The following is a 19,606-nucleotide window of genomic DNA, read 5'->3' as shown; positions in this document are numbered from 1 at the left end:
TCAAATCAAACGTCCGCTATTAGATTTGCTAGTTATCCTGCACCTGAATTTATAAACATTTTGTATGAAATGGAATTTATAGGACCATATGCAAGGGCAAAAATTGAACAATTTTATAATGTAAAAGAGAAAAATGTAATTCTTTTGCCTGGAAGTGTATTTTTTATCCAGGACCATGAATTAATAAACATTAAAAAATTAGGCAAGGTTTTAAAGGTATAGCTAAAGTTTCGACACACTATTAATGAGAAGGACGTTTGGCTTAGAAATATCATGAATAAAATCGCACGCATTAGTTTATAATTATTGTATATAATATAGATCAAAATTTTTAAAAATTATTTTTTAATAAACTACAGTTATCGTAAATTGGTACACTATAAATTTTGGTGATGTGCTTTTTTTCTTAAATGTTCTGTTTATACTGGGCAGAGAAAGCGTTAAAATGTATTATATTTAACCTGAAATAAAATTGGATAATAGCCTGAGAATTTTTTTAAGATATTTTATTTTGAAATCATACTGCTGGTTGAAAATATATGTTTTATTTTTTAAGGGAAAACGTGTCAACAAGTAATGCAAATGTTCAAATTGTCAACACAAGAAAAAAGTGTCTTTATAACAATAAAAATTGTGTTTAAACAATACGCAACACTTTTAACATCAATTGACGGCTTCTCTGTTAATCATTTATTATTCGTATCTCTTCTAACATCATGATTTAAAAAAATTTTAATTTAATGTTTTTAATAATGTAATAAATTAATAATAGTAATAATAGTAAAAATAATGTACATTTTTAATGTAAAATTTTATAAATAATAACTTTAGCATAACAATATTTGTAATTTCTTTAAAAAAATTAATTATATAATACCTAATTATTTATATTACAGTAATTATAAAAATGTATTTATCTATCTTAAAACTTTTAAATACTTCATATTTCAATATTCAAGTATTGTTTTCATATTCATTCTTGAGTGGTGGAAACACATTAAGACGCTTTTTTAAACTATTTTTGTGAATATAATGTTTTTAAATCTATATTAAATAAATAATCTCAACATATAAAAAACATTAACAGTTAATTATAATTTTAAAATACACTGAATTTTATAAATGCAATATTTCTAGATATAACAATATAAATACTACTCCAAATCGATCTCCTAGAATCAATTGAAAAATTTATTTTTTTATATTAAAGTAGTGTGTTAGTTAATTTTTTGTGATGAATTACAATTTGTAGATTTAATTATCTAATTTACATTTATTTTCATTATCTCGTATTATCTACTTGATAAATCTTTATTTTACGACAACTTAATGAATATTTTTCATTATACCAATAATTATTTTGAAAAGTAATTTAAATTTCAGAAAAAATGTTTCCTATATATTTAACAATTAAATAAATACTTCTGAATAACGTCTTTTAATAATTAATTTTTTTATGTGATTCTTATTTTTTAACCAGGATTCAATTGTTTTTTCTGTAATATTAAATGTATTTGATAATTCTTTTATAGATTTACCTGGTTCTAGACAACAATTAGGTACCAATTTAAAACTGACAGTAAATTTGAAAATATTTTGAAAAACAAGTGTAAGTGAGCATGCGCCGCAGTGGAAACATCTAATTAGTGTGATTAATCGTTGATGTGATGACGGGTTGAGGGGAATGGAAACTTAACGGACGAAAACTTATCGGACTTGTACTGCATGTACATAGAAAAAAAGGGATTCGAAATAATGCCCGTGCAATATTAATTTTACAAAAAAATTATCCTCAAATGATTTTGAGATTGAAAAAAAAGAATTAAAATTTAATTATATCAAGTAATCATAATATCTAACTACAATTAATATAATATTTCTTTCTGTATATAAATTCAGAATATTTATAACTGAAAAGTTTTCTTGACATAGATATAGAATAAATTTATAATGTTTTTAGAGTTAGTTTACTTATGGTAAAATATTGATAATATTGTATGTACCTCGTAACTGATAAGATAGTACATATGCTTATTTCGTAAAATTATAAACAATTTTTTATTATACTAAGTTATATTAATTTTGAAATTACGGTTCTAATAAATATATGTATTGAATAAAATTTTTTTTTATTTCTTTTCTTCTTTCAGTTGTATCAATAAAAAACTATATAAATACATAATTCCACCTTAACCAACAATTAACACATTTAGATTAGAATAGTCAATTTTATAGCAAATAATATTTATTTCAATTTTTCTTTGTGAAATAAATTAACCACAAGTACCTAATTATTGAAAGCTGCAGAGTTTCGTAAACAATATCAGGTAAAACAATATATTTCACAATATATAATATTCATTATTGAATAATAAACTTTATTATTTTTCAGATAATATTTGAATTTTTTTATAAAAGTCCTCTTTATTGAGAGAGAATAGAGTGACATCAACGACAAGAAAGAATAAATGTGTTAGCGTCATATTATTCACAGGCTGGTAAATATAAATGATAAATTATTAAAACTCAAATATCAAAAATGGATACATTTAAAAATCCATTAGAAACGGTACAACTTATACCAATCTTTAGTTATTTAAACATACTGAGTGATTTTTTATTCATTGAAAATTGCCTCTCAGAAATAGACCAAAACAAACCAGTACCAATTGTTAATGCACTTTATGAATATTTGCAAGAATATAAGAATAATCACTACAAGAAAGTTCAATTAATTAGAGAATTGTTAAAAGGCAGCGATCTGTATGGAGCAAAAAACGACGAATACATTGATGATACTTTTGTTAATGTTATGTTTGACCACATTATTAGTTCTCTAGTATTTGACAAATATGGAAATATTTATGGCTTTTTGGCGAATATTTTTCGTGAAGCAGAAAACCCTCAAATAGAAGAAGTATTAAATAGGATAATATTAGATCTTCAAAATGCGTCTTTTGAAAATGAATATGGCGATAGCGCGACTCTTAGTTTACTAGCAGTGGGTAGAATATATAACGACATAATATTACCTCTTTTTCCTATACCAAAAGTCAATCTTAGTTTATTGTCTATTGATTATATTTATGCACAAGCTGGTTCAATGTTTCTTCGAGCTGGTAGAATAAATACCAACAATTATATTAAATTCGAAAACAATGTTGCAAATCCAACTGAAAATAATTTATTTGACCAATACTTAATAACCGGTCAAGTAATTGAAAAGTTAATTTTAACTGATGAGAAGAATTTTGAAATGTTAAAAACTTTTGCTCTTCCAGCTCTAACGTATTACGTTTTTAATTCAAAACATTTAGTTGACTATGAAAACATGGCAAATTTAATTTCAAATTCACACTTTTGGCAGACAGCTTATGAACATTTATTTCAATATACATCTAAAGCTTTTAATGGCATTGATATTGAATTAAACAATGATTATACATTAAAAATGCACGTGGCACTTTCTAGTTTTCAAAGTAGGAAATCATTGTCTAAAACTTTGATGAAGCAACATTTGCGTAGTTTGGATGAAAATAAAAGAGAATCTCCAGATTTATTTTACAGGCATTATCCTAAAACTTTTCGTTGTGAAATTCAACATCGTCCTTCTGTTGAAGATGATTATTTTAGGAGTCAAATTAATGACATTACGCAATTATATGGAACATATGAATTTCAATTAGTTCAAGAGGCCTTTTCAAAATCTCTAATGGAGAAACTTGGCAATATGACGGTTATTATAAAATTACTAGTACCTCTAAATACAACAGCACATAGTGATTTTGAAGAACCGCAAAATTTATCTTATGACGTTTTGGAATTTTATTTTCCAAATAATAACATAAGGTTCGAATACTATATTTTAAAACAAGAAGATTACAGTGTAATAATAACAAAATATTCTGATAATGAAAATGTTTTTACAGAAGACATTAGGTTATATTTTGAAAAATTACTTAGTGCGGCAACACCTATAATTTTAAAAAGAACTGACGAAAACATTACTGTTTTTTTTCAAAATTTACTAAATTATAAAAAATCACGATTTGAGTCTCACTTTAAAATGTTAGACAACTGTCAAGGTGAAAATAAAAAAATGAAAAGTGATTGGTGGAAAGAATTTGGTTTATCATTAGTCCCATATTATCCTTGTTTATCGGATACATTAGAAAACAATTACACACATATTTGTTCATCGCATAACACAGTATTTTTTTATAAATCTCCAATTGACATATCTTCAAAAGCAATAAAAACTAATTCACGTTCTTTTTTGTCTTCATTAGGCACAAATATCAAATCTGTGTTTTTAAAAATTGCAAGTAGTGAAACAGTAGATGAAATTATAACAAATCAACAAACTTTCAAACTATCAATAACAAATCTACTAGGTGAAACTAAATTACTTAAAGAAATTTGTTTACATATAAAAGATCCTGCATTTCAATTGACATTTATAAGTAAAGACAATATAAAGGTATTTGAAAAAATAATTAATTCTTTAAGAAAAAAGATGAATTTCAGTTTTACGTCAGTCATTAATAGTCTTTCTAAAATATCAACTTTAAAATCCAACTTATACAAAAGCGTTGGTATTATTGGTGAAAAGAATTCTCGATTAATTTTCATAAATACTTTAAATAACCAAAGTGGTTATGGTTATAAGTTTATTTTTCTATCTGACGATGTATCAAAAATTGCACAGTTAAGAACTGGTTACGAATTAAAAGATGAAAGATTATTTACACAAGGAGACACAGAAAACGCAATAAATAAATATATTGCATTAAATAATGTAAGTTTTAAACCTGAACCTGATCATTCTATGTATGAAATTAATAATCAACTTTGGCGTAGACCTACAAAAGTTTTATTTTCTGGAATACCAATTCAAGCTGATGATTATGATGAAAAATGTAATAATGATATTAGTTATTTTGAAAAGTCGAAACTTAATAATCTTTGCCGAAGACAACAACGTTATAGTGAAAAAGCTAGATACGAAGAAGAAGTCATAAAATGTATTAAGAACAAGACAAGTGTTCCTGATGAATGCATACGCAATGTACTTGGAAAATTCGCATTTCCAGATAAAATAACTCTAATTCGATTTGTCAATGATTGGCTAAATAACAATTCCTTTGAATCACCTGATTGGAGTAAATTATATAAAATTGAGAATTCTGATCTTTTAAAAAAATTAAGATACGACTCACGTTTTGAAGAACATAATATATCAAATTTTGAAGGTAAATTTAGAATCGATGCTCTTTATTCGAAGGAAGAAAGACGTCAAATTGAGGAAGAAGCATCTATAGAAAATATAATTAAAAGTTACAACGAACAGAAAGCAAGGTATTCAGTAACATTTCATGATTACTATGCGATTAGGAATTATGTGACAACAGGATACACAAGAATAACAAGGGATACCCAAGAAGCAAAGCTAATGAAAATTGCATTATATAAGTTGGCTATAAGACAGTCAGATGATCCGGACCGGGAGTTTGATTTAAAATTATTTAGATTAGAAGCTAAACCAATTTCCATTGCCACAATGTTATCTTCTCAATATAACATTATTTTACGAAAATTTACACAAGCTTATCCAAATCGAACATCCGCTATTAGATTTGCTGGTTATTCAGCACCTGAATGCATGAATATTTTGTATGAAATGGATTTTAATGGATTATATGTAAGGGCAAAAATTGAACAATTCTATAATGTAAAAGAGAAAAATGTAATTCTTCTGCCTGGAAGTGAGTTCTATGTTGAAGACCATAAAATAGTGAATATTAAAGAATTAGGCAAGGTTTTAAAATTAAAGCTAACGTTTCAACACTCTATTAATGAGAAGTACATGTGGTATAGAAATATCATGAACAAAATCGCACATATTAGTTTTTAAATATTGTATATGGGTGATTCTCCGCGTAGCGCACAACTTGCTTTTTTTCATGTTGTGAAAGAAAAATCACAAATAATGTTCACATAATATTTCGATTCCAATGTAAATAGGTAATTTCTGTCATTACAATCAAAAACCAGTAGTTATTTTTGTATTTAACATTATAATTTTTCGTGAAAATTGGTTTTTAAGGCTGAAAACGTCAAAATTTGACCTGTCCCCACAGGATGTTTAAACAAAAAAGTTAATATTTTTAGCAATGTGCACTAATAAATACAATTTCTGTTGCTATTTTAGTATTGTATATTATAGTGGAATTGAATAAAAAAAACGTTTGATCAAAAAAATAATTATTTTCTTTTTTTATTGCTATTTATACTTGAATGCACTTTTGTGTGTTATTTTGCGTTTTATTATTAAACATTGAATTATTTAAATAAAAGTCAAATGTTAATATAGTTCTACTTTAGTAACATCAAAAGTTATATTCCTTAAGTTGATGTATGAAGAAAGTAATCAATTTTCTAATTGATTTATCCTTTTTTTACACATTTCAAGATTCAAATTTGTGCAGTTATATTATTTTAGTCTATATATATGTGAAACATATGAAACCGATTAAAAATAAATGACAATTTTCTCAAAAAATAAAAAAATGAAAACTATTAACATCAGTTCCACCGGTTCGACTAACCCCAGCGTCTCCACCCGCCACAAAATTTCTACCGTCACTAGTCCAAGTTTAATACACAATGAAACAAACGAAATTAAAAATTTATATTATAAACTATCATAGCTCCGGTAAGTTTACTATAACTTACCAAATAAATTTCTATAAATTACCATATAAATTTCCATAAATTACCGCATGAATTTCCATAAATTACCTCGAAAATTTCCGTAAATTACCGAAATAAAAAATTTTAATTGTCGTTCGCGCTATATATATATTTTTGTGAATTATTCCAAAAATTCCCATAAACATTATAAATCAAATTTCAACTATTTTATAGAATTGAAAAAGCAAAGAATTTTTTTTCAATTTGTTTAAAAAAATTATAAAAAAATTTTCCGGCCCACCATGGATATTTATTTCTTGACACTTTATCTTCAAAAATATGTATTGACATTTATGATTTCGATAAAAAAATATTTTTAAAGTTTCAGACACCAAATCGTGCGCTACGCGGAGAATCACCCATATATTGAAATTCTAAATCTTAAAAAATTATTGTTTCTTAAACTTCAGTTGTCACAAACTGTTACAGTATTAGTGATGTGCTTTTTTAAATATTTTTTTCTCTTGGGTGTAAAACCATTAAAAAGTATTATATTTATCATAAAATAAAATTTTATAATGGTCTGAGCATTTTTTTTTTGAATTTTCTTTTTTTGACATCAAACTGCTGGTTGAAAAGTTTTGTTTCATTTTTCAAAGGATGCTAACATTCAAATTGTCAACACAAGAAAAAATGTCTTTATTACACAAAAAATTGCATTAAAACAATACGCAACATTATAAACACCAAATGACGGTGCCTCTGTTATTCATTTGATATTCGTATCTTTTCCAAATTTATTATTTAGAAAGAAATTAATTTAAAATGTTTAATAATGTAAAAATAAATAATAACTTAATAATAGTAATAATAGTAAAAATAATGTAAATTTTTAATCTAAAATTTTATAAATAATAACTTTAACATAACAATATTTTTAATTTCTTTAAATACAAAAAAATTAATTTTATAATACTTAATTATTTACATTAATGTAATTATAATAAATTATTTGTCTTAAAACTTCTAAGAAGTTCTTCATATTTCAACATTCAAGTATTCATTTTATATTCATTCTATATAATCGTAACTCAGAGCTCAGTTCAATATGAAAGTAGTTAATTATCTAAATAATAAAATCGTATGTCAATTTTTGTTTAACATAATTGTATCGCAAATTTGAATACATAATATTGTATTGAAATCTATATTAAGTAAGTAGGGGAATAGTGTCAGGGTTGGACACTTGGCTTTTTTTTAAATAAGAACACTAGCGCCACCTGTGTGCGTACGTGACGAATCTTCTAGTAGTGTAACCTAACTTTTTGTGGCATTACATTTTTGGAGAATCAAAAGTAACGTCTGCTGTGACTTCGGTGCAATCGAAGAGACAAAAAAAGTTTTGTTTGACTTGTGAATAAACCTAAAAAATGTGTAAAAAAAGCAAGAATTCGGCTAGATAAGCTTGTTGAATGTATTGTGGGGTACATAATTTAAGAAGAAAAAAAGTGAAAAATCGAATCGCGACACATGTCTGGTTATGGTTAGCACAATTCGAAAATGATGCTTCTAGTTAGGGTTGGACACCCATATTAATTATGAATTTGACACAATTTATAAATAAATATACAAATAAATTTTATTTTATTGATATTTCAGTGCAAAATTGTGCCAAAGATATTAGAAAAATAATACTTAAATTGTATAAATTTTGTTCATCATTTCATTGAGTTATTTGGAACAATAAAGCGTTATTTTTTGTAATTTGAGTTCATTCCTTTTTTAAACCCATGAAGCTTTACAATTTGTAAACAATAAGTAAAGATAAACATAAAAAAATAAGAATAAAAAACATTACAAATGTTAGTTTAAGTTTTTATCAATAATGCGTTTCGATTTTCAAAAAGTGTCCAACCCTGACTGAAACGTCCAACCCTGACTAGATTTTTTTTTTAAAATGTTTATAACTTTTTTAATTTTTGACCAATCAATTTACGGCCCACAGCAAAAGTGTTCCTCTTTTGTAGGTCTTTCTACCCATATACCACAATTGACTGAATTTATCTAAACAAAATATTTATAAACAAAAAACTAAAACTGTGTCCAACCCTGACACTATTCTCCTAATCTTAACATATAAAAAATATTAACAGTTAATTTAAATTTTCAAATACACTGAATTTTATAAATTAAAATTCACAATTATTCTTTTTATATTAAATTAGTGTATTAGCCAATTTTTTATCATGAATAACAATGTGTAGATTTAATAATCTAATTTATATTTATTTTCATTATCTTGCATAACCTCTAATTAAAAATTAATCATATCAAGTAATCATAATATCTAAATACAATTAATATAATATTTCTTTCCGTATATAAATTCAGAATATTTATAATTAAAAAGTTTTGTTAATATAGATATAGAATAAATAAAATGTTTATAGAGTGACTTATGATAAAATATTGATAATATTGTCATTATATGTACCTTTTAGCAGACAATATGTACCTATGCTTATTTCGAAAAATAAAAAAACTATTTTACATAACACTAATTTATGTTAATTTTAACATTACGATTATAATATATAAGTTTTGACTAAAAAATTATTTTTACTTCATCAGTTGTATCAATAAAACTGTGGACATAGTTATACAGTTTATTTAAAGATAAACAAAAATTTTATATATATTTTACATATTTTTTTTATATATATTGTATATATATATATATATATTAACCCCAAATAAAAAATAATTGTTACCACTATCACATTATTATTAAAAGCTTCAGAGTTTCATGAACAATATCAGGTAAAACAATATGTTTCAAAATTTCTTCCTCATGCATTGTTTCCATTTTACTTAACTACTTGATAATCATAAATTAAATTTAAAGTAAAGATTTTTTTTCTTTAGAGTGTATTATATAAATCTAAACATTAAGAATTCTACTGTTAAATAAAAAATATTTTTACTATTGGCGTGGAAATTATTGATTGATTTATTAAACAAATTATTCAAAGCATATGATTTTTAATTTAAGTTTAAGTAATTGCTTTCATTTTTTACTAATTTAAATATGTAATAATATTCATTATTCAATAAAAAACATTATTATTTTTCAGATAATATTTTCATTTTTATAAATAGTGCCCTTTTTATTGAAAGAGAAAACATTCACACTGACGACAAGAAAAAATAACTGAAATAGCATCATATTAATCAGACTGGTAAATATTAATGATAAACTATTAAAACTCAAATATCAAGAATGGATACATTTAAAAATCCACTAGAAACGGTACAACTTATACCAATCTTTAGTTATTTAAACATACTGAGTGATTTTTTATTTATTGAAAATTACCTGTCAGAAATCGATCAAAATAAACAAATCCCAATTGTTAATGCACTTTATAAATATATACACGACTATGAGAAGAATGAATTCAAGAAAGTACAATTAATTAGAGAATTATTAAAAGGAAGCGATCTATATGGAGCGAAAGACGACGAATACGTTGATGTTACTTTTGCTAATGTTATGTTTGACCACATTATTAGTTCTCTAGTATTTGACAAATATGGAAATATCTATGGCTTTTTAGCTAATATTTTTCGTAAAGCTGAAAACACACAAATAGAAGAAGTATTGAATAGGATAATATTAGATCTTGAAAATGCGTCCTTTGAAAATGAATATGGCGATAGTTCAAATCTTAGTTTTCTAGCAGTAGGTAGAATATATAACGACATAATCTTACCTCTATTTCCTATACCAAAAGCCAATCTTAGTTTATTGTCTATTGATTATATTTATGCACAAGCTGGTTCAATGTTTCTTCGAGGTGGTAGAATAAATACCAACAATTATATTAAATTCGAAAATAATGTTGAAAATCCAACTGAGGATAATTTATTTGACCAATACTTAATAACCGGTCAAGTAATTGAAAAGTTAATTTTAACTGATGAGAAGAATTTTCAAATGTTAAAAGCTTTTGCTCTCCCTGCTCTAATGTATTATATTTTTAATTCAGAATATTTTTTTGCCTATGAAAACATGGTAAATGTAATTTCAAATTTACATTTCTGGCAGACAGCTTATAAACATTTATTTCAATATACTACTCAAGCTTTTAATGACATTAATGTTAAGTTAAAGAATGACTACACATTAAAAATACACGTGGCACTTTCTAGTTTTCAAAGTAGGATATCATTGTCTAAAACTTTGATGAAGCAACATTTGCGTAGTTTGGATGAAAATGAAAGAGAATCTCCAGATTCATTTTACAGGCATTATCCTGAAACTTTTCGTTGTGAAATTCAACAGCGTCGTCTTGGTCATGATGATTATTTTAGGAGTCAAGTAAGTAACATAACGGAATTATATGGAACATATGTTTTACAAATAGTTCAAGAGGCCTTTCCAAAATCTCTTATAGAAAAACTTGGCAATATTACGGTTATTATAAAATTATTAGTACCTATAAATATAACAACATATGGTGATTTTGAAGAACCGCAAAATTTATCTTATGACGTTTTGGAATTTTATTATCCAAATAATAAAATAAGTTTCGAATACTATATTTTAAAACAAGAAGATTACAATGCAATATTAACCAAATATACTGATAATGAAAAAGTCTTTACAGAAGACATTAGGTTATATTTTGAAAAATTATTTAGTGTGTCAACACCTATAATTTTAAAAAGAACTGATGAAAATATTACTGTCTTTTTCCAAAACTTACTAAATTATAAAAAATCACGGTTTGAGTCTCAGTTAGAAATTTTAGACGATTGTCAAGCGGAAAATAAAGAAATGAAAAGTGATTGGTGGAAAGAATTTGGTTTATCATTAGTGCCATATTATCCTTGTTTATCAGATACATTTGGAAACAATTATAGAAATATTTGTGCATCGTATAACACAGTATTTTTTTATAAATCTCCAATTGACATATCTTCAAAAGCAATACAAACTAATTCACGTTCTTTTCTGTCTTCATTAGGCACAAATATCAAATCTGTGTTTTTGAAAATTGCAAGTAGTGAAACAGTAGATGAAATTATAACAAATCGACAAAATTATAAAATTTTAATAACAAATCTATTAAGTAAAAACAAATTTCTTGAAGAAATTTGTTTACACATAAAGGATCCTGCATTTCAATTGACATTTATAACTAAAGACGATGTGAGTGTACTTGAAAGAATAATTAATTCATTAAGAGAAAAATTCGATTTCAGTTTTACGTCAGTCATTAATAGTCTCTCTAAAATATCAACTTTAAAATCCAACTTATACAAAAGCGTTGGTATTATTGGTGAAAAGAATTCTCGATTAATTTTCATAAATACTTTAAATAACCAAAGTGGTTATGGTTATAAGTTTATTTTTATATCTGACGATGTGTCAAAAATTGCACAGTTAAGAACAGGTTACGAATTTAAAGATAAAAGATTTTTAGCACAAGGGGACATAGAAAATGAAATGAAAATGTTTATTGCTCTTAATAATGTAAGTTTTAAACCTGAATATGTTATGTATGAAATTAATAATCAACTTTGGCGTAGACCTAAAAAACTTTTATTTTCTGGAATACCAATTCAAGCTGATGATTATGATGAGAAATGTAATAATGAAATTAGTTATTTTAAAAAGTCGAAACTTAATAATCTTTGTCAAAGACAACAACGTTTTAATGAAAAAGCTAGATACGAAAAAGAGGCCGTAACATTTATTAAGAACAGTTCAAGTGTTCCTGATGATCGCATACGCAATGTACTTGGAAAATTCACATTTCCAGATAAAGCAACCCTAGTGCAATTTGTCAATTATTGGCTTAAAAACAATTCCTTTGAAGAACCTATTTGGAGTGCAAACTATATACTAGAAAATCCTGATCTTTTAAGAAAATTAAGATATGACCCACGTTTTGAAGAACACAATATTTCAAACTTTGATGGTGAATTTAGAATCAATGCTCTTTATTCGAAAGAAGAAAGACGTCAGATTGAGGAAGAAGCATCAATAGAAAATATAATTAAAAATTACAACGAACAGAAAGCAAGGTATTCAGTAACATTTCATGATTACTATGCGATAAGAAATTATGTGACAACAGGATACACAAGAATAACAAGGGATACCCAAGAAGCAAAGCTGATGAAAATTGCATTATATAAATTGGCTATAAGACAGTCAGACGATCCGGACCGGGAGTTTGACTTAAAATTATTTAGATTAGAAGCTAAACCAAATTCCATTGCCAGAATGTTATCTTCTCAATATAACATTATTTTACAAAAATTTACACAAGCTTATCCAAATCGAACATCCGCTATTAGATTTGCTGGTTATCCAGCACCTGAATATATGAATATTTTGTATGAAATGGATTTTAATGGATTATATGTAAGGGCAAAAATTGAACAATTTTATAATGTAAAAGAGAAAAATGTTATTCTTTTGCCTGGAAGTAAGTTCTTTATCGAAGACCACGAAATAGTGAACATTAAAGAATTAGGCAAGGTTTTAAAATTAAAGCTAACGTTTCAACACACTATTGATGAGAAGTACATGTGGTATAGAAATATCATGAACAAAATCGAACATATTAGTTTCTAAATATTGTATATGGGCGATTCCACGTTAAATTTACAATCAAATTTTTAATTCGGCCAAAAACATTTTTTCTTCATTCCTTATTGAAAAAAAGGATACGTATTTTTTTTATGGCCAAATTTTCTCACTATGAATTTTTGAAATTTTAGATTTTCAAAAGTCGATTTATTTTCAATCACATGTATCTTTAAAATTATCAACTTTAGAAAAATTTTGCTAATAGAAAAAAAGTTTAGTTTTTTCACGACTTTTAAATAATTTAAACAAAAAAAAATTTGAATTTTTATAAAAAAATATTAGTTTTTTATAAACAAATTAATGTTTTTTACATTTGGGCCCGATTTTTTTTTTTTTTTTATACCTACCTGGAAGTGTTAAGAAGACTTTAGAAAAGGTTTCAGAGTGGGCCTGATAAGTTTAATAAGTTTAAATAAATATTTAAACTCGGATTGCAAGCTTAATGCGCGCGCGGTGCTTTGTGAGTCTATCTAGTTTGAAAAGAAATTTTCTTTAAGAGGCATTTTATATTTTTTTAACTTGTTACATCTGTTTATTACAAAACGGATTTGTTAAAACTTTAAATATAAACATATTTAAACATTTCTATTGTTTATACGATTAATTAAATTATAAAATTATAAAAAACTAATATTTTTTTTATAAAAATTCAAAATTTTTTTTTTGTTTAAATTATTTAAAAGTCGTGAAAAAACTAAACTTTTTTTCTCTTAGCAAAATTTTTCTAAAGTTGATAATTTTAAAGATACATGTGATTGAAAATAAATCGACTTTTGAAAATCTAAAATTTCAAAAATTCATAGTGAGAAAATTTGGCCATAAAAAAAAATACGTATCCTTTTTTTCAATAAGGAATGAAGAAAAAATGTTTTTGGCCGAATTAAAAATTTGATTGTAAATTTAACGTGGAATCGCCCATATACTGAAATTCTAAATCTTAAAAAAATTATTGTTTCTTAAACTTCAGTTGTCACAAACTGTTACAGTATTAGTGATGTGTTTTTTTAAATATTTTTTTTTCCTGGGTGTAAAACCATTAAAAAGTATTATATTTATCATAAAATAAAATTTTATAATGGTCTGAGCATTTTTTTTAATTTTCTTTTTTTGACATCAAACTGCTGGTTCAAAAGTTTTGTTTCATTTTTCAAAGGATGCTAACATTCAAATTGTCAACACAAGAAATATTGTTAATATAGATATAGAATAAATAAAATGTTTATAGAGTGACTTATGATAAAATATTGATAATATTGTCATTATATGTACCTTGTAACAGACAATATGTACTTATGCTTATTTCGAAAAATAAAAAAACCATTTTACATTACACTAATTTATGTTAATTTTAACATTACGATTATAATATATAAGTTTTGACTAAAAATTTATTTTTACTTCATCAGTTGTATCAATAAAACTGTGGAAATAGTTCTACAGTTTATTTAAAGATAAACAAAAATTTTATATATATTTTACATATTTTTTATATATATTGTATATATATATATATAAACCCCAAATGAAAAATAATTGTTACCACTATCACATTATTATTAAAAGCTCCAGAGTTTCATGAACAATATCAGGTAAAACAATATGTTTCAGAATTTCTTCCTCATGCATTGTTTCCATTTTACTTAACTATTTGATAATCATAAATTAAATTTTAAGTAAAGATTTTTTTCTTTAGAGTGTATTATATAAATCTAAACATTAAGAGTTCTACTGTTAAATAAAAAATATTTTTATTATTAGCGTGGAAATTATTAATTGATTTATTAAACAAATTCTTCATAGCATATGATTTTAAAATTAATTTCAAGTAACTGCTTAAATTTTTAATAATTTTAAAATATAGTAACATTCATTGTTCAATAATAAAATTTATTATTTTGTAGATAATATTTGAATTTTAATAAATGATGACCTCTTTATTGAAAGAGAAATCATAGACATCAACGGCAAGAAAATATAACTGAAATAGCATCATATTAATCAAACTGTTAAATATAAATGATAAACTATTTTTATAGTTTTCTTAAATATCAAGAATGGATACATTTAAAAATCCACTAGAAACGGTACAGCTTATACCAATCTTTAGTTATTTAAACATACTCAGTGATTTTTTATTCATTGAAAATTGCCTCTCAGAAATCGACCAAAATAAACCAATACCAATTGTTAATGCACTTTATGAATATATACACGACTATGAGAATAATGCATTAAAGAAAGTTCAATTAATTAGAGAATTATTAAAAGGAAGCGATCTGTATGGAGCGAAAGACGACGAATACGTTGATGTTACTTTTGTTAATGTTATGTTTGACCACATTATTAGTTCTCTAGTATTTGACAAATATGGAAATATTTATGGTTTTGTGGCTAATATTTTTCATAAATTAGACAATTTACAGATAGAAACAGTACTTGATGAGATAATATTAAGTCTAGACAATGCATCTTATGAAAACGAATACGGCAACAGGTCTAAACTCAGTCCTTTATCATTGGCAAGAATATATAACGACATAATATTACCTCTTTTTCCTATACCAAATAGTAATCTTGATTTATTGTCTATTGATTATATTTATGCACAAGCTGGTTCAATGTTTCTTCGAGCTGGTAGAATAAATACTAACAATTATATTAAATACGAAAACAATGTTGCAAATCCAACTGAGGATAATTTATTTGACCAATACTTAATAACTGGTCAAGTAATTGAAAAGTTAATCTTAACTGATGAGAAAAATGTCGAAATGTTAAAAGCTTTTGCTCTTCCAGCTCTAACTTATTACGCTTTTAATTCAAAATTTTTATTTGACTATGAAAACATGGCAAATTTTATTTCAGAGTCATATTTCTGGCAGACGGCCTATGAACATTTATTTCAATATACAACTGAAGCTTTTAATGATATTAATGTTGAGTTACAGTCTGATTACACATTCAAAATGCACATGGCACTTTCTAGTTTTCGAACTGGCAACGCATTAGTCGAATCCTTCGCGGAGAAAATCAATAATTGTAATTTAGCACTTTATTCATCTAATTCTGAATCATTGTACTATCAATATAGAAAAGGTCAAGCTAATATAAGTGAATATGCTAAAAGTAAAATTAATAACATTTCCGAATTATATAAAACACATGAATTGCAAATAGTCGAAAAGGCCTTTTCAAAATCTCTAATGGATCAACTTGATCTTATGACAGTTGTTATAAGATTGTTAATTCCTAACAATACAGTGTTTTATAATGATTTTGATGAGTCAAAACATTTACCTTATGATATTTTAGAATTTTTTTTCCCTAAAAATATAAGTTTTGAATACTATATTTTAAAACGAGAAGATTACAACGCAACATTAATCAAATACACCGATAATGAAGACATTTTTGCAGAAGATATTAGATTACATTTTGAAAAAGTATTCAGTGTTGCGACACCTATTATTTTAAAAACAGTTGACGAAAATATTACTGTCTTTTTCCAAAACTTAATAAATTATAAAAAATTGCGATTTGAAAGTCAGTTAGGAATTTTAGACAATTGTCAAGAAGAAAGTAAGAAAATAAAAAGTTACTGGTGGAAAGAATTTGGTTTGTCATTAGTGCCATATTATCCTTGTTTAGGAACAAATTACGGGAATATTTGTGTGCTAAGTAAAGAACATTTTTTTTACAAATACCAAAATAACATATCTTCAAAAGCAATCAACAATAAATCACGATCTTTTCTGTCTTCATTAGGTACAACTATCAAATCAGTATTTTTGAAAAATGCAATTTCTGAAACAGTAGATGAAATTCTAATTGAAGAACAAAAATCTGGACTCACAATAAAAAATTTAGTAAATAAAATTGAATTATTTAAAGATATTTGTTTACACATTAAAGATCCTGCATTTCAGTTGACATTTACAACAGAAGACAGAATACTTTTATTTGAAATAATAATTATTTCTTTAAGAGAAAAGACAAATTTTAAAATTAATTCTACCATAAATAGTCTTTATAAGATAAAAATCTTAAAATCAAATTCTTTCAAAGCCATTGGTACTGTTGGTGAAGACAATACTCGATTAATTTTCATAAACAATTTATATAATCAAAGTGATACTGGTTATGGTTATAAGTTTATTTTCCTATTTGACGATATATCAAAAATTGCTCATTTCAGAACTGGTTATGAATTAAAAGATGAGAGATTATTTACAGAAGGGGACACAGAAAACGCAATAAAAAAATATATTGCTTTAAATAATGTTAGTTTTAAACCTGAACCTGATCATTCTATGTATGAAATTAATAATCAACTTCGTAAGAGTCCTACTAAAGTTATTTTTTCTGGAATAAAAATTCAAGCTGATGATAATAATGAAAAATGTAAGGATATACAGAACCTTAAAATTTGGAAAAGTTTTAACATTTGTCGAAGACAACAACGTTTCAATGAAAAAACTATATACGAGAGAGAAGCGATAAAATTTGTAATGAACAAGACAAATATCCTTGAAGAACAGATAACCAGCGTATTTGATAAATTCACATTTCCAGATAACTTAACTCTAATGCAATTTGTCGATTATTGGATATATAACAATTCCTTCGAAGTACCTGCTTGGAGTAGAATCTTCGAAATTGAAAATTCTGACCTTTTAATAAAATTAAGATACCACTCACGATTTGAACAACATGCTATATCAAATTTTGATGGTGAATTTAGAATCAATGGCCTCTACACGAAAGCAGAAAGACATTTAATTGAGGAAGAAGCACCTATAAAAAATATAATTAAAGAGTACAATGAACAGAATGCAAGTTATTCTGTTGCATTTCATGATTACTATGCGATACGAAATTTTGCTACAACAGGATACACGAGAATAACAAGGGATACCCAAGAAGCAAAGCTGATGAAGATTGCATTATATAAATTAGCTATAAGACAATCTGATGATCCAGAAAATCAGTTTGATTTAAAATTATTTAGAGTCGAATCTAAACCAATTAAAATTGATAGAAAGTTATCGCCTTATAATAATATTACTCTAACTAAATTTACACAAGCTTTTCCAAGTGCGGCCTTTGCTAAAAGTTTTGCTGCTTATCCAGCACCTGGATGTATAAACATTATGTATGAAATGGTGTTTAGTAGACCTTATGTAAGGGCAAAAGTTGAACAATTTTACAACCAAAAAGATAATAATGTAATTCTTCTACCTGGAAGCGAGTTTTTGATTGTACATCGTACATTTGTGAGCATTGGAGGATTGGGCAAGGTATTAAAACTAAAGCTAATGTTTCGACATACTTATGATGAAAAATATGTTTGGTACAAAAATATCATGAATGAAATTGCACACATCAACTTATGAATATTGTATAAAAAAATTTGAAATTAAGTATTTCTGTCACTAAAATGCTTACTTTATATAGATATAGAATAAATTAAATGTTTATGTATTTAGTTAGAGTTAGTTTACTTATGGTAAAATAGTGCCAAAAGACAATAAATAACAACTTATTTGTTCTTAACAACTCTCACAGCAACTGATACTTTAGAATATCCTACGGACAGCCTAGAAGTATCTGGAGTGGGATTACAAATAGCGACAGCGCTACGAAGATTTCGCTACGTAGCGATTCAAAGCTACATTCATTTTAAAAAAGTTTCTTGCTATCGGGTGACTAAAAAAATGGTATCATTTTGATAGATTTAGGTTGGTACAATTGTTTTTCTGTGTATTTTTTTACTCATATTTGCTTTATTTTATAATTTAACAATTTTTTTAATATTAAAAATGTATCAAATTCATAAGGATTTCCCACGATGAAGAAATGAAGCAATTAAAAGAAATATCTAAAAGCCTGACAAATTTTCCAAGTGTAACAATTTCAAAAGTTATAAAAAAGGCAATTTGAGGCAACGATAATTATTAATATTATTATATTAACACTTTTATTTCTAAATTTTAACCTGAAATTTTTTTATAATTAATAATTATAAACTAAATAAAACATAAGAATAATAAAGAAATAAAGAAAACAATTATTTTAAATTTCTATCCTTACAAAATGTCAAGAAAATAATTCAACTTTATCCAATATTAGACATTGTCTAAAATGGGTAAAAAATTTAATTTAAAAAATTTTGAAGATATAACCTCGGAAATAGAATTTTTGTTCTCACGCCAGGTTTCACTAAAAAAATGTATAGGGCATTTTTTGTGA

The 19,606-nt window shown here is 25.4% G+C and overlaps 3 protein-coding genes across 5 annotated transcripts in view; all 3 read left to right on the top strand.

Moving 5' to 3' along the window:
- LOC127280337 (uncharacterized) overlaps window positions 1–19,606 on the top strand; it is a 32,277-nt gene that overhangs the window by 5,941 nt on the left and 6,730 nt on the right. The window lies entirely within an intron of this gene.
- LOC127280330 (uncharacterized) lies at window positions 2,167–6,240 on the top strand. The gene is made up of 2 exons (XM_051303245.1): window positions 2,167–2,327; window positions 2,393–6,240. The coding sequence occupies exon 2, from the start codon at window positions 2,540–2,542 to the stop codon at window positions 5,912–5,914; it is 3,375 nt and encodes a 1,124-aa protein (XP_051159202.1). The 5' UTR covers window positions 2,167–2,327; window positions 2,393–2,539; the 3' UTR covers window positions 5,915–6,240.
- On the top strand, window positions 9,452–19,424 carry LOC127280334 (uncharacterized). 3 transcript variants are annotated; one of them, XM_051303253.1, is made up of 2 exons: window positions 9,452–9,513; window positions 9,828–14,540. In XM_051303253.1, the coding sequence occupies exon 2, from the start codon at window positions 9,974–9,976 to the stop codon at window positions 13,340–13,342; it is 3,369 nt and encodes a 1,122-aa protein (XP_051159210.1). In that variant the 5' UTR covers window positions 9,452–9,513; window positions 9,828–9,973; the 3' UTR covers window positions 13,343–14,540. The 3 variants fall into 3 exon arrangements, with proteins under 3 accessions (XP_051159210.1, XP_051159212.1, XP_051159211.1); XM_051303255.1 differs by lacking the exon at window positions 9,828–14,540 and adding an exon at window positions 15,259–19,424 and having other exon boundaries at window positions 9,491–9,513; XM_051303254.1 differs by lacking the exons at window positions 9,452–9,513; window positions 9,828–14,540 and adding exons at window positions 14,864–14,946; window positions 15,259–19,424.

Source organism: Leptopilina boulardi, unplaced genomic scaffold (genome assembly GCF_019393585.1).
Source record: "Leptopilina boulardi isolate dan_hultmark-lab unplaced genomic scaffold, ZJU_Lbou_2.1 LbouV2_237, whole genome shotgun sequence".
In the NCBI taxonomy this organism is placed as follows: Eukaryota; Metazoa; Arthropoda; class Insecta; order Hymenoptera; family Figitidae; genus Leptopilina; species Leptopilina boulardi.
Note: the sequence above shows the minus strand (reverse complement) of the source record. Positions and strands in the feature narration are given on the sequence as shown.